The sequence below is a fragment of the Leptodactylus fuscus genome, chromosome 5, assembly GCF_031893055.1.
Source record: "Leptodactylus fuscus isolate aLepFus1 chromosome 5, aLepFus1.hap2, whole genome shotgun sequence".
NCBI lineage: Eukaryota > Metazoa > Chordata > Amphibia > Anura > Leptodactylidae > Leptodactylus > Leptodactylus fuscus.
The window spans coordinates 135,159,529-135,175,141 of NC_134269.1; the positions used below are offsets into that span (position 1 = coordinate 135,159,529).

Genomic DNA, 15,613 nt, shown 5'->3' on the forward strand with positions numbered 1-15,613 from the left:
TGCCACGATTTAGTGCAAGTGTTGTCAAATGGATGTTGACTCAGACTTGGGAAGTCCTCCGGAGCCGAGTTCTCCTCTTAACCTTCTGTGCACACACTGCATGTTATTTCCTTTTCATTACCTTTTGGTTTGAGAATTTGCTATATAAAATGTTAAAAATGTAAAAATCAAATAAAATGAGAATAAAAAAAAAAAAAAAAAAAAAAGTACAATCCCGGATTTACTATTGTGGTTAAAACTATGCAGTGACGAAAACATGGTGCATCTAGTTCAGACTAAAAATTTTCAACAGGTAGGTGGATTAAATGTGTCATCACGATGCACCATATACTGTAAAAAAAAAAAAAAAAAAAATCTGTTTCAAAGCAATCCAACTAACAGACTAGATAGTCTAAAGATACACAACATTTATCATCCAGCATGATAAGTATGACTAAGTATGGCGCCTGCAACGAAGCTGCCGGATCTCTGCTGTTTTAAATGCAACTACAGCATCCAATTGGTTACGTTCACTTTACCGATCAGAATAGATAATAGGACAGCCTCCCAGCACAATCGAGGAGCCGTCTCTTATGGAACCTGGGAGCTTTCTGAGAGCTCTCAGACCTGCCATAGTATTATATCTATTGAAGCCTGTCTGCAACAGGCTTTCATGGTTACGTAGGGAATATGCCATAGACTGCAATACAGTAGTATTCCTCTTGGGAAAAGGTAATTTTCATTATTAAAAAGTAACAAAAGCACGTCTCAGCACAGAGTGTGGTTAAACTTGGAGTTTGTATCCACTGCTTACCACCCTCTTTTTCCAAAAACAAATGTTTACTTAATGTTGACAAAACTTGAGCTGTGTTTGCCTTAGGGCTAGTTCACATGGGGCAAAATGGACAGAATTTGCATCAAAAATCCTGCCGCCTCCCATTGAAAGCAACAGGAGTCATCAATTCCCTGAAGAAAGGGCAGCTCACTTCTTTTTTCCGTGAGCAGGAACAAAAACACTCGCAGAAAAAAGAAGCGAGCCTTGCGACACCACCCTCCAGACTAGAACCATTCATTTGGGCCTAATTTGGAGCGGAAACCCACGATGAAATATGTTAGTTGCATAACCCCTTAGAGTGCTAGTAGTTCATACCAAACTTGTTGGAACCCAAAACAAACTGAGAAATTCACCCATCTCTTACCAAGAACACTGACCCCCCCAACCCCCCCCCCCCCTTAGGGGAAGGGGAAACCGGTATACACAAGTTTTTTTTTTATTTATTTTAAATTATGCATTTGTCTAATCATTCTTTCATATGGTCCATCCTTTTCTGTCATCACACAAGGGCTGTGCTGCAAATCCACTGTATCGGCTGGATTTCCCATCACAAACCCAGACATGGACTTCTTGCATCACAGTCATTATGATGTAAAGCAGGGGTGCACGCACTTTGTCAGCTTGTGAGCTACTTTATAACATGACAAAGTCGAAAGATCTACTACCCACTTCTTGTGGGCAGGGCCATGCATGAGAGCAAGAGACAGTGGCGTTCTGTGGCTGCCCAGGGATCCCCGGTGTCTGCTTGTTCACAGCGCAAGCTGAGAGTGATCTCTGGACACTGGCAGGCTGGGGCAGCCCCGCCTGCCAGTGTCAGTAGATGACTCTCAACCTGCACTGTGAACAAGCAGCACCCCAGCCACCTCCATCCCAAAGAGTGGCCTGCAAGTGTCCAGAGTGCTTGTTCACAGCGCAGGCTGAGAGTCGACTCTCAGCCTGCACTATGAACAAGCAGACACCGGAGATCCCTGGCTGCATCCCACGATCGACCCATACGTCCATTGCGATCGACCAGTAGATCGCGATCGACGTATTGGGCACCCCTGACGTAAAGAGCTCAAAATTAAGTTCAAGCCAGGGAAAAATACTATAATCATTACAGGACACAATGTTGCAGGGAGGCAGAGACTCCTAACATTATAAATAACTATAATGCTAGGAGTTCCCTTTCCTGGCATGATTTTCAGGCCAGTAAATCCAAAGCACACACATGAAGCAAATGTCTAGCTGAAACTCAGTCGTGGTAATTTAGGCTGCGTTGGTACTTGCAGAGCTAAGGTAAATACATTTGTTGCTTATGTGCAGCAGTTATAGCATACAGTCCCTATGCTGTCAGTCTAAAAGAATACTGGATTTATTAACTCTAGGTTTCATAGCCCCTGTACCAGCAAGGCAATCTATAAATGAAGTGTACACACTGCTGGGTCACATGTCTAGAAGGAAACGCATGCCAGTTATAGCTGACTTACATTCCCTCCCCATGTCATTTATCCCAGCTTTGTAGTATAAATGGCTTTTTTTTTTGCACTCACCACATGGGAATTATACCTACCAAAATGCTGGCGTAAGGCAGCCTGCACACGGAGTCACATGTCACTCATTCTGAAAGTAAAATTTGTCCAGAATAAGCGCATAGAAACCAAATCCCATTGATTTCTATGATGTGATTGAAAGCAATAGGGAAAAAAGCCTCCCATTGATTTCAATGGGTAGTGTGTGTATGCCAGCACCCATAGAACTCAATGGGATCTGGTTTTTACGCGCTCATGCTGAACGAATTTTACATTCAGAATGAGCGGAGCGTAACTCCGTGTGCAGGCTCCCTAATAAGGTGTAATTGACGCAGAAAGCCTGCAGAGGAAAACTACCCTGTGTGTGGCCTTAGCCTTAAGCTGGTCTGTTAAAATAAAAGCTGCTCTGATTAGTTACTATGGACAACAGGCAGTTTTGATAAACCCATAGGATCCAAATTTACATGTTGCAAGTCCTTAACTTTACCCTTTAAACACATGAGCAAGGTGTACCAAAAAAAAAAACAAAAAAAAAAAAACACACAACACATAGCAATGATCATTTATTTCAACTCATATTACACGAGTTAGGACAAGTGGCATTTGTTAATATCCATAGGATTAGTATTCATATGGAACATGCCAAGGAAAGTGCAGTAATATTAAAACAAAAATAGAACATCTGATAACTTTGCACACAAAGAAAATGAAACTACACACAGAACTGTAAAAATATTGCACATATTAAAAGTGTTCCACAGCTGCATCTAGTCAAGCCAATGGTGTATTGCTTGTATAGTCATGGAAGCTAGGCCAACTCCTGTAGCAGGAAGATGGAGTTATCCTTTACCAAGGACAAAAGACAGGTCTGTAAAATAGCTGAATGTGAGCAAGTCTCAGGAAGACAGAGGTAACGGCTTTAGAGGACGACACTGAAACACATTGCTAAGAGTCAGAATTACAGTGGATTAGTAGAAATCTATAAAAGACAGTTTCTCTGCAGAATCTATGGAAGTCAAAAAACTTTCTACCAGGGCTTCAGATAGAATATTAACAGGGATCAGGAACAAAATTTAAGAGCGATTCAGTTCTCCTTGTATGACCTGTATGAATAAGCCAGAATTAATGCAAACAAATTATGCTTTAGAAACCAAGCAAAGTAGGAAAAGCTGCAAGGACTAGGATGAAATGAAAACATTACTTTTGATTATTCTCTGTAAACTACCTGAAAGCCAAACAAAGTACCGCAGCCCAGAATATTCAGTGTATATTAGTCAAGGAAAACTACTGGAGATCGCCATGCATAGCACATTAGTACTCTTCTATAGGCAGAATAGAAGTATACACCAGGTTAGCAATTTGACATACAGAGCCTAAAATAAGTTAATGGTTATTCAATAGCACCCTATTACATTATATCACACAGTGGTCTATAGGTCACTATGCATGCAGCATCCAGGTTTTCCTGCCATAGGCTGTATGATCTGTTTAACTGCTCATGGTAGCACTTTTTGATTCTAAGAGTAAAGCTTTTATTGATACAGTTCATAGGCTCTCAGCATTTCGTGAGTTGGAGTGTCACTGCACTGAACAATCTGTATAGGTCGTGACCATGTTTCCTCGTCGCTGAGTGACAGTTCTACAGTGCTTGCTTGATCCATGGAACTGGCTGTCTGTTCTAACATTGTGCCTCTGCGAGTTACCAAAACTTCCAAATGTAAACATCTTTTCCATATCTTCAAACATGTCATTAAATAAATTTCCCCCAAAACCAAAGTCATCAAAGTGACGTCTGTGCCGATTAGTAGGATCATGTTGGCTCCTGAAATGGGCGTGGTCAAAATGTTTCTTTGATCTAGTATTTTGGCTCTCTCCGAAAAAGTCAAAGTCTTTGAACAGGTCATCAAAGTTAAAATTGAAAGGTTGGTGTTGCTGCCTCTCAGTGCCCCCTCTTCCTCCAGTGGTGAAGGCATCATGGCCAAATTGATCATACTCCTTCCGCTTACTGTCATCAGATAGGGTCTCATATGCTGTAATGAAATAGACAGTTAGAGAACATCACAACACAACATTTATGATTTACTCATTGCTCATACAATGCAAAGAATACCAGTAAATACACTGTCTACCAATAAGTATTTGGACATCCATGCAAATGAAGATCTGCGGCATCATGCCTTCCGCCATAAAATATCATGTAGGAAACAGCATTGGCATTAGTCGCATGCAAGAGGCCACAAAGTGCAGACTTGTCTGATTTCGAGAAAGGGGTAATTGTCCGGTATCACAGAAATGGTCGATCCTTACTGGACATAGCAAGCAAACTGAATTACCCAAAATAGACAGTGGCCCATGTGATTAAGAAGTGGAAGTTGAATGGTGATTGTCGGAATGTATCCAGAGTTGGCAGATCCCCGAAACTGGGAGATACTAGAGCCACACCCAATCGATGACTTACATACACCAGGAATTTCAACAGGCATCCGGGAGTATTGTGTCGCTCAATACCATCTGTAAAGGAAGCATCTGCTGGGTTCTACCAACTATTCAATATGCATAAAGGTTTTTCTATTCTACCACAGGTGTCCAAATCCTTATCGGTAGACAGTGTATACCCCCAGAATGAGCATATGTGCTCAAGACATACCTTGATAAAGATTTGTGTAAATTATATAAATTAATTTATATATATATTAATTTATTAATTATATAATTTGTGTAAATTATGTAAATACTCTCTCCAATTTGCCTGATGCACATTTCCCTGCTCCAAGGAATTGAACTTAGAGCACCAGAGCTCTATGTGGCAGTCACACAGACCATGGTTAATGGACCTGAACATGAGCATGTCAGTTTAGCCTTGTACACAACACACTCATAATTACATTGAGTATTCTGTAATTCAGAACTAAGCAAATCTCACATAATTCTAAGTCACATTTAAATTGAAGATTTAAGAGCGAAAGTCTAGTGATTTTTTGGACTCTATATTGTAGGAAAGTCCATACCCTAAATAGTGATAGTTGTCTACTCACAGCATTTCCGAATCCTGTTTTTTCCTTCAATAAATTAACGAGTCAAGTGGTTTGTTTATTTTGTAGCATTGGTTGCTATACAAACAAGAGGTCTCTTTCTGCTGCCTATTGAGATCTACTATATGACCTCAGATTCAAAGAGTTCCACCCCCATTCTTTTGCCCTTTTATGTCATATTGCCTCCCATATAATATGTTTCTTACAGCACCTCTCACATATTGCCCATAGTTCCCCTTCCTTTCTGTCATAGCCAAGACATCATGCTCCCATTACTATTAGCAGCTTTACAGGATCTTCCAGGACCCTCAGAAACATCTTTCTCACAATATAAAGTGCAGAACAGTGGCTAGCACTATTGCCTTGCAGCACTGAGGACCTGGGTTTGAAACAGACCAAGGGCAACAGGTTCATAGAGTTTGTAGGATCTCATTGTGTAGGAGTGGATTTCTACCCACATATACTGATAGGTAAACTGTCTTTCTGAAAAACAAGTGACCCTTCTGGGTTTGGCAGATGAGCATGGGTTGACACCAACTCCCCTAATCCACTGTACATTGCAAAAGTTTATCTTATGCCCTGTTCACATCTGCTTTTGTATTTCGTCCAGGGAGAGTCCACATGGAGATCCCCCAAATGGAACACAGGCACAATTGCATCGCTGTGCTGTAAAAGCACACGGACCCCATAGACTATAATGGGGTCCATGTGCTTGCCGCAAACTGCCCGCATGAATCATGCGGACTCTACCCGGGCGGAATACAAAAGCAGATGTGAACCAACCCATAGTCTTTATTTGCTAATAGGTGACCCACACAACATTTTACTATAAAAGTGGAGTTAATACACAGTATACAGAGTCAATATACAAAACCCAAATAGGACATACATGACCTTAATATCATTCTTACCTTCAGCTATTTCTCTAAACTTTTCTTCAGCATCTGGACTTTTATTTTTATCCGGATGATACTTCATGGCAAGTTTGTGGAAAGCTTTTTTGATCTGTCGCTCGGAGGCATTTTTGGGAACCCCCAAGATGTCATAATAAGTCTTTGTTGCCAATATAACTTCAGATATTAATAATATACAAACTGCAAATGTGAGCAAAGATTGAGCTGAAGCCATCGCTGAAGTTCCTGGAAGACAAACACATGCAGATTGTTATGAGGTTTAAATAGGATTGCATCAGATCTATTGTGGGCCCTTAGGCAGCACAAGGTCTAGTATGAACATGTCTGAAGAAACAAGACAGTTATTGCCATGATGTGAATATGTACAACTGTTATTAGACAGGTATTTGTCTGTGTGCCTAATTATGGGTGATGCAAGTCCAAGACATGAAAGGAGAGCCAAATTTGAAGTATATAAAAATTATAAAAGGAAGCAATAGCAGATAAAATAATGAAGCATTTTCAAACAAAATATGTACTGTCAACAAAAGAAAAACAAACATTTCATTAACATAAGACCTAAACCTATACATTAGCCTCACATTACTGTTATTTAATAGGGGATATAAGCACATGTACTAATATACATCATGTTGAAATTTAGCATCATTTCACCCAATTTCCATTCAGGCCACATGACCATACCTGAACAGCCTTGTTTGGAAGCCCCATGTCACAAAACCACATGACCTTTTGGAAACTAAGTGTCTCTACAAACACCCTTCCCCCAATCACCTCATTCCAGAGCATTAGGACCAGGCTCAGAGAGAAAATGAATGCCTCTTGCCTCTAGCCCAACCCCTTGCTTATCACAGCCATCTGCACCAAAGTTATAGAGGAAGGGTATACACACTGCATGTACTATCTGTATGAATGCCAGAGATACCACTGGTCGAAACCACAGTAGGAATTGGGATATTTATATGCAGATACAAGTATACATATACCAATCGTGACTATCCTGAGGTTTCATAAGCATTTCTGTAATAGTTTTTGACTATCTCAGGCATTAAGTTTAAATAAAACACACGCACGCATCCCAGGAGTGGTTTGAAAGTTTAGCTATACTTTATGTACATTGCTCTCAGTCACAGAAGAAGAGCAATTAACATTATATGACAGGTACAGACTCAGCCCAACTATCCTTATGATAGTCCATCAATCTTAGATCTGTGAAAGTGCGACAGAAGAACTCCACAGACCTGATCGGGGACAATGCAGCTTCTGGTAACGTTTCCATCCCAATAGCTGTACTGAGAGTCTGTACAAGTGGTTTTTGGTACTGCTGAGATGTCCTTAGAAGTCTATCACAGAAATTTGTGTTGGATTCATATACTATGTCCTTACTCAGCCAAATAACTCTTTACATTATACTTATAGGAACCATAAGAGTCAAGCACAATGTAGAATGTCATGTAGCTGTATCTGCAAGTCTTATAGTACCCCAAACAGGAGTATTAACAGGCCCCCCAAAAAATTTGTAGCCACATGCTAGAACAAGCAGCCAACAGTGTCACTGCATCTTAGAGCCTAGTCATGTGAATGAGAGCTGATCTGCAGTAACCTGGTCTGACCACTGCAGAGAGAGGTGCTGCTTCCTTCTCTGTGCAACAGCTGATCGATGGGGGGAGGGAACTGTCTGGTGTTAGAAGCCCACCAATCTGACATTCATGATTTATCCCTTAGGATAGGTCATCTATGTGTGTAGCCTGAAAAATCCCTTTCACCCTTTGTAAGAAGCATAGAATACTTAATAAACTGGACATAAATCCTTATAGACAGTCTGAAGAATACCACCTTTACAATGGCATTATAAGTAACCCCTCCCCAAGAAAAGGCTCAGAACTTAATGCCACACGGACAGCCGCTATGTGGTCAGAAGGTCACACCACCAGTTTCATTATTAGAAGAAGTCTACAGACACTGTATAATAGCCTAATATGGGCAACAAAGCCTGACAACTACTTTACTGAACCAGAGATCAGCTAACTATTGTCAGGACACATAGGATCAGCAAGACAGGCGGCACAAGATGACCCCACTGGAAAGAAGCAACGGGGGAGTGGGGGGTCTCAATGGCAGCAGAGCAGTCATCACACAGGAGTACCCGATACTACAGCCATCACACAAGGGCTCTAGTACCCGGTACTACAGTCATCATACAGGGGCTCTAGTACCCGGTACTGCAGTCATCATACAGGGGCTCTAGTACCCGGTACTGCAGTCATCATACAGGGGCTCTAGTACCCGGTACTGCAGTCATCATACAGGGGCTCTAGTACCCGGTACTGCAGTCATCATACAGGGGCTCTAGTACCCGGTACTGCAGTCATCATACAGGGGCTCTAGTACCCGGTACTGCAGTCATCATACAGGGGCTCTAGTACCCGGTACTGCAGTCATCATACAGGGGCTCTAGTACCCGGTACTGCAGTCATCATACAGGGGCTCTAGTACCCGGTACTGCAGTCATCATACAGGGGCTCTAGTACCCGGTACTGCAGTCATCATACAGGGGCTCTAGTACCCGGTACTGCAGTCATCATACAGGGGCTCTAGTACCCGGTACTGCAGTCATCATACAGGGGCTCTAGTACCCGGTACTGCAGTCATCATACAGGGGCTCTAGTACCCGGTACTGCAGTCATCATACAGGGGCTCTAGTACCCGGTACTACAGTCATCATACAGGGGCTCTAGTACCCGGTACTACAGTCATCATACAGGGGCTCTAGTACCCGGTACTACAGTCATCATACAGGGGCTCTAGTACCCGGTACTACAGTCATCATACAGGGGCTCTAGTACCCGGTACTACAGTCATCATACAGGGGCTCTAGTACCCGGTACTACAGTCATCATACAGGGGCTCTAGTACCCGGTACTACAGTCATCATACAGGGGCTCTAGTACCCGGTACTGCAGTCATCATACAGGGGCTCTAGTACCCGGTACTACAGTCATCATACAGGGGCTCTAGTACCCGGTACTACAGTCATCATACAGGGGCTCTAGTACCCAGTACTGCAGTCATCATACAGGGGCTCTAGTACCCGGTACTACAGTCATCATACAGGGGCTCTAGTACCCGGTACTACAGTCATCATACAGGGGCTCTAGTACCCGGTACTACAGTCATCATACAGGGGCTCTAGTACCCGGTACTACAGTCATCATACAGGGGCTCTAGTACCCGGTACTACAGTCATCATACAGGGATCTAGCATCTGGTACTAAAGGCATTCACCTGCCCCTCACCCATCAGAAGGCGCCGCACACACAGCTCGCTACTATATAGAACTTTCCAAGCCAATGCAGCTCTGTTCACGTTACACAACAGAGATTCCCTCACAGGGAGAGTCTATGGCTAGTACACAAGGCATTGTAGCTGTTCCCAGCGCCCTGAAGGAGCGGCACATACTGCACTCCCGGCTCCCAATAATTACCTACCGGTATAGCAGCCCCGCACCCCCGCCATACAGCAACCACTTACCAGCCTTCCAACGACAACCTGAAGCCAGAGCCGGAGAGCCTGACTTATCAGCACTGATACTCAGGCCCCGCCTACTGTGCTGCCAGCCGCTCTGCTACACGACACGCTTTACCATTGGCCACAATCCCTCACGTGACTTTAGGCGCACGTGGAATGCTGTTGTTTTAGAAGGACTTGGGGCGTCACTTCCGTTGGGATAGTAGGGGCCAGGGTTGCTGCGTCATTAGCGCGGGAATAGCGGGGAGTGGGCGGAGCTGTAGTCAGTACTGCGGGTCGTTACCTGGAGTGGTGCTGATGGGTCTCTGTTGTAACCTGTGTACATTGTTACTGTCCGTCACAGATATCAGCTCGGCCTCAGAATGTGTCACTAATAAGTGAGGTTAAGACTTCTAAATAAAGCTTTGTGTTTGTTAGCGGGGCATTGCCCTCATCAAAGATGGCAGCTTAGGGCTTAAGCCAGGTGAGCGCTGGGTGTCCGGATGCGGAAGGAAAGCTGAAGTGTCCTGTTATCATCTTAGCCCTCGTGTTACGTGCACGACTGTGCTGTGTCCGGAGTCACCCGCTCTGTGTCCCTGTGTGTAGGCTGAAACTGCAAGGTGTGTATGGGAAGTTATGCTGTTATCACGGCTTCATTTAAGCCATACGATATTGACTCTATATTGTGGGGAGAAGGTGAATTTGGGGAAGGGCACGTTATATGCGCTGTGTTATGGCTCCCATTACGTGTGGAGCAGTGCAGAGAATGGCTTCTACAGGTGGAAAGTAACCTGTGAACTTCAGGATTTTCCCCATTTAGTCATAAATGGGGGGAGTTATTAAAGGGGTGTTATTATGTTTTTATTAAAGGGGTGTTATTATGTTTTTATTAAGGGGTGTTATTATGTTTTTATTAAAGGGGTGTTATTATGTTTTTATTAAGGGGGTGTTCTGACTCTTTTTCCAAACACTTGCTAGTTCTGATGGGGCCAGTAAAACCAAAGTAGAATATTCCTTTATTTCCAGCAGAGGAGGCAGCGCTGGTCTTCTGCTTACACACTGCCCAGCTGACGTCAATGGTGCAGGTAGAATGCTTTAAACTATCGCAAGCCTCAGCGGTGACCTCTTACCAAGTGGCATGTTACTACTGAGACCGGTCATTTATAAAGAGGTCAACGCTGACGTTTGTGGTTGGCTGCAGAAGTCTGTTGACACCAATAGGATGTTGTTGCTGACATCTGCAGGGGCACCTGTGGAAAGAAGACTGGCGTTGTCTCCGCTGGGAAGGAGAGTAATTGTGTTTTGTTTTTTTGCCATAATTGACAACATAATGTTTAAGAAGTTAGTTGAAATGCCCCTTTGGCACCAGCGTTACAGGACACACTGGTAGAGGGCTTTAGAATTTTGGTTCTCATGTAATAAATTCTCTTTTTGAGTGTTTCGCGAGAGCATCCAAGACACCAAGTGCCAGTTGTGCAGGTTTCTCAGTCACGCAAGTCAAGCTTTGTTCACATCTGCGTCGGTAATCTGTTCGGTGGAGTCCGCATGGGGACCTCCCCACCAAATGGACTACCAAACACATTTGCAAGTGCTGTGCAGTGAAAGAACTTGGATCCCCATAGACTATAATGGGGTCCACTTGTTTGCCACGAGATCTCCACAGGGAACATGTGGACAGTAAAGTACTTCACAATCTACTTTCCTGTCCGCATGACTTGTGCGTAGATCTCGCGACAAGCGCATGGACCCCATTATAGTCTATGGGGTCTGTGTGGTTTTACTGATCACCGCTTGCACATGCATTCGGTAGTCCATTTGTTCCTGTTTGCGGAAAAAAGAAGCAACATGCCCTTTCTTCAGGTGGATTCCATGGCAGGTTCAGCCACAGAAATCCGCCTGAAGACACTCCCTCCCAACTAGGCCCATTCGTTTGGGCCTAATATGGAGCGGAGTACCACGACTGGATGCCGGTGCACTGCATCGGTATCCAGTTGCAGCTACTGGTTTTTTTGGTCCGGAATCTGAGGTGGCCTCCACGTCAAATTTCGGCCTAAGAAGGGAATTGGAGTCACAACCTCGAGTTGTTAGGTTTTTTTTTTGTTTTTTTTTTTCATGAATCTGAGCTGTGATCCCAATGATTGCACCAAATGACGGCATGGTTAATGATGCACATCCAGCTTCTTGAACACAATCCACTAGTGTTAGGTTAAAATGACACTACGTGGTAAGCAATGTCAGCTAAGTTCAGATTTACAGAGAAGTTTGGGATTAGCCTTGTCTTCTGGACACAGTTAATCTTGTCTGCAAGGTCCCTATTACCCCATTATCTCCCCCAGAACAAGAACACTCAGATGTTAAATACTAATGAGCTAAAGGACCTTTGATGTGACCTAAATGCATGGTAAGCTACTCTTTAGGAGTGGGGCCGGAACCTCCGTAGCGGTGTGCGGAAGTTGCCAGTCCTCTACTGCTCCCGATCCTCCTCTTCCAGGTTCTCGGGGGACAGACCAGAACCTCCAAGGGGGTTGCTGGTGCTTTCCTGAGCCGGACCATGAACCTGCAGGGTTTAGGGATCAGATGGTGGGCAGGAGCTGACTAAAGACAGGCTCTCGCTCCAGCTCACTGCTGGCTATATAGTTTACCCCTGAAATTAGATGTCTCTCTGCCTTTGTCCTATGTGCATCTGCTGTGATCTCCTGGTTTGCCTTCTGACTCTGCTTCCTTTGTACTTTGCCTTCTCCTGTTGACGACCCCTGGCTTGCCTTTAGACCACTGCTCCTTGAACCTGTTATTGTACCGCTCTACTCTCCTGTTACCAACCCGGCCTGCTTGACCTTCCCTCTGGATTATCCTCTGTACTGTGCTGACCTCACTTTGACGACCTGGATTGGTGCTCTCTTGTTATCTACTGATTACCACTAAGCGCTGCCTTCTGATTCTTCAGACCTTCATCTCTACTCTGAAAACCATCTGGTAAGAGACTCCATTTTCTGGTTCTGTTGTGATTTGTGGCGCACTGTGTGTCCAGCTTTCCTTGGCCTGTACCGCCTTGCCTAACAGTAGTCTCCAAGTTCATCCCCACCATCAGGGGCTCTGGTGAACACATCTGAAGGGCTGGAGTTGATGCAGTCCAGGGTGTGCTCAACACTCAGCAATGTTTGCCATTTTGATCAGTGTGTCTGATACTGGTACTCACCACTGGCTGCATCTGAATTACTAACACGACTAGTAGAATCATGTAAGAAAGCCCATTTAGCGTTTCACTTCGGGTCCATTCACACGGAGGAAAATGGTGCTTTATTTGGTGCTGAATTTTCCACGCTGAAAAAAAAGCCTCTCATTGACTTCAATGGATGCCGCTAGTTTTTTGTTGTTTTTTTCCAGTAGCGGAATTTTCCGCTAGCAGAAAAAAAAAACTAGTGGAACCCATTGAAATCAATGAGAGGCTTTTTTTTTTTTTCAGCGTGGAAAATTCAGCTCTCTTCCGACGAGCAAGGATGAGCCTGCGTGCTCCTATTTAATTGAATAGGAGGGCTGCAGTTCTGGGTGCCATCACTACAGTATACAGAGCTTCATGTTCTGCAGTGGTTGTGCCTGGGAACTGCAACCACCCGACTGTTCACTTAAATAGGAGCAGGACTGCATCAGGCCATGTACTTTATATACCACTTCTGGCAGCTGCATCAGCTGATCAGTGCCTGTGTCAGACACCCCTTTCCCTTCCAACTTGATACTGATGGCCTATCCTATGGAGAAGGGGGGGGGGGTCATCATAATCAATTGTCTTCAGGTCCTGGACAACCCCTTTAACTGTAAATGTCCTTAATGCATTAAAAGCCTTGTTCTTGAATGTGACAACATACTCTTAACATATTTAGCGTTACCATTTCAGGAAACAAATGTTCATTAAGTGGATAGTCAAATCCAGACCTTGAGATGCCAATCTGCTAGACAATGACTCTTGAACTGCATCATGCCTCCCTGGACAATATGCTTATTAACCCATCAGCTGTCTCCAAGATGTCTTTTGATGTTCCATTAGTAGAGATGGATGATGTCTCAGGAAATCTGCACAGATTTCACGTAGATAATTCCAGCAACAAACCACATACCTCTGACAAATCACTTGTGTTCACCGCAATTACACAAACAATAGAGCAACTGGGCTCGACTGAGGAATCTGTCATAACCATCATTGTCCCAGAAGACATTTCAAAGAAACAAACTATTTTGACAAGTCAGCCCTTCTTACAGGATCATCAAGTTGCTGAAGAGGAAAAACTTGACATGGAGTACGTTTCTTTCAGTGAATCAGATAGCGCTGAGGAGACTTTGGAAATGGAGCATTCATACTGCAGGAATGATTTTGACAGGGATCATCTGTGGGACACCATTGTTAAGCTCCAGTCCAAAGTAGCCCTGCTCGAAGTGCAGGAAACTGTCACTCTTGCCCGTCTGAAATCTTTGGAAGCGCTTATTGGACTATTGAAGCAGGAAAATTTGTTATCAGATGATAAGTTAAAACTCATTGATGAATGTCAGAGTAACTTAGATTTTGCAGTTATACAATAATTGTGTTTATAGAATCATTGTTTACTTTTTTAAGATTAAAGTTTGTTTGTTTTTTTTTTTTTTATTGAATGTCTGTATCTTAATATTGGATACATTAGTGGAGGTCCACCAATGGAACCCCTCACCAGTTGCTAGAACAGGGTTTTGTGTCCTCTCTTCCTCCCCAAGCAGCAAGTTCTTGGGAAGAAGAGTTGACCTGTGTGCCAGTTGAGCATGTGCCTACTGCACCTTTCAAAGACTGGCACTGGCAAAGATAGATGAGTGACATATTTGGTAATTTCTGTCTGTTCTATAGGGATTAAATAGAGACGTCGCCCATGGTCAACTGCTTCAGCCAACGTCTCCTGCATGCTGGCTTACAGCTGGGGAAATGGGGCAGAGGGAGCAAAGGATCTCTCTTTAGCCCATTGGCGAGGGTTTCAGTAATCTTGACACGGTTCCCAAAGGTTTCTCACCATCTCCTCATTCATAACAAATAAAGGCTAAGACTGCACATCTCTGTATGAACAGGTGCTCACCCGAGGCAATATATGTAATAATACAAAAATGCAGGGCACTCTGCACATAGCATAAGGGCATATGAAAACCCTAAAGGGCAATACTAATAGAATAAAAACACCTAATATACTATATAATATAGAAGTTCTTTACATATACATATTTTTTTCAAAAAGTATGAAGCCCACCTGCCGCATCAAGGCGACCTCATTTAGATGGGAACCTACACTAAACAGCCATACCTCTCTCGGGACCTGGTCTACAGTGTGAACACAGGGCAAACTACCTCTCTCGGACCCATCTCCTCATTCAGTTATGTGCTGAATATGAAGTTAGGCCACACTTGTATGGGTCCTTTGTTTGTGCCCATATTATGGATACAACACAAAGTTTGAGCGCCATATAAACGGTCTGAAAGCAGCCTTTATGTTAGGCAATACATTCATTTGCTTGGCCAGTTTTATTAGTATGTCAGAGACCATATTTTCAATATGCAGTATATTCCATGTCTATAAAGTTCATTATTTTTCTTATTAAAAGTCACTGGAGCATAAAATGTATACATATTTTCAAGTACAATAGAATTGTTAGTACAAGCGTGTGGGTGTTTGTATGAAACTGTATAACTGCATTTAGCTCGTGAATTAGGCATTGAAAAAGAATGCAGATGAATAGGGATCTAGTTCTAGTACTTGTTGGTGTAGATGTGATGTACAGGTCACATTCAGGATGCTTGACTTCTTTAAGCAATAAAAGGTATTGTAT

The 15,613-nt window shown here is 43.4% G+C and overlaps 2 protein-coding genes across 3 annotated transcripts; one reads left to right on the top strand and one right to left on the bottom strand.

Moving 5' to 3' along the window:
* Positions 1-2,883: 2,883 nt before the first annotated feature.
* On the bottom strand, positions 2,884-9,905 carry DNAJB9 (DnaJ heat shock protein family (Hsp40) member B9). The gene is made up of 3 exons (XM_075274197.1): positions 9,803-9,905; positions 6,269-6,496; positions 2,884-4,355 (listed from the first exon to the last, which is right to left on the bottom strand). Exons 2-3 carry the CDS (start codon positions 6,483-6,485, stop codon positions 3,904-3,906), a joined length of 669 nt encoding a protein of 222 aa, XP_075130298.1. The 5' UTR covers positions 6,486-6,496; positions 9,803-9,905; the 3' UTR covers positions 2,884-3,903.
* A 162-nt stretch (positions 9,906-10,067) lies between these two features.
* Positions 10,068-15,520, top strand: THAP5 (THAP domain containing 5). 2 transcript variants are annotated; one of them, XM_075276300.1, is made up of 3 exons: positions 10,068-10,398; positions 12,547-12,751; positions 13,671-15,520. In XM_075276300.1, the coding sequence occupies exon 3, from the start codon at positions 13,733-13,735 to the stop codon at positions 14,348-14,350; it is 618 nt and encodes a 205-aa protein (XP_075132401.1). In that variant the 5' UTR covers positions 10,068-10,398; positions 12,547-12,751; positions 13,671-13,732; the 3' UTR covers positions 14,351-15,520. The 2 variants fall into 2 exon arrangements, with proteins under 2 accessions (XP_075132401.1, XP_075132400.1); XM_075276299.1 differs by lacking the exon at positions 10,068-10,398 and having other exon boundaries at positions 12,479-12,751.
* Positions 15,521-15,613: the final 93 nt, after the last annotated feature.

Excerpts from the sequence above, each read along its gene's own strand:
- DNAJB9 (XM_075274197.1), bottom strand. The coding sequence starts at position 6,485 with ATGGCTTCAGCTCAATCTTTGCTCACATTTGCAGTTTGTATATTATTA. Across the intron at positions 4,356-6,268 it reads GTTTAGAGAAATAGCTGAAG|CATATGAGACCCTATCTGAT; the intron begins GTAAGAATGATA and ends ATTTCATTACAG.
- THAP5 (XM_075276300.1), top strand. The coding sequence starts at position 13,733 with ATGACTCTTGAACTGCATCATGCCTCCCTGGACAATATGCTTATTAAC.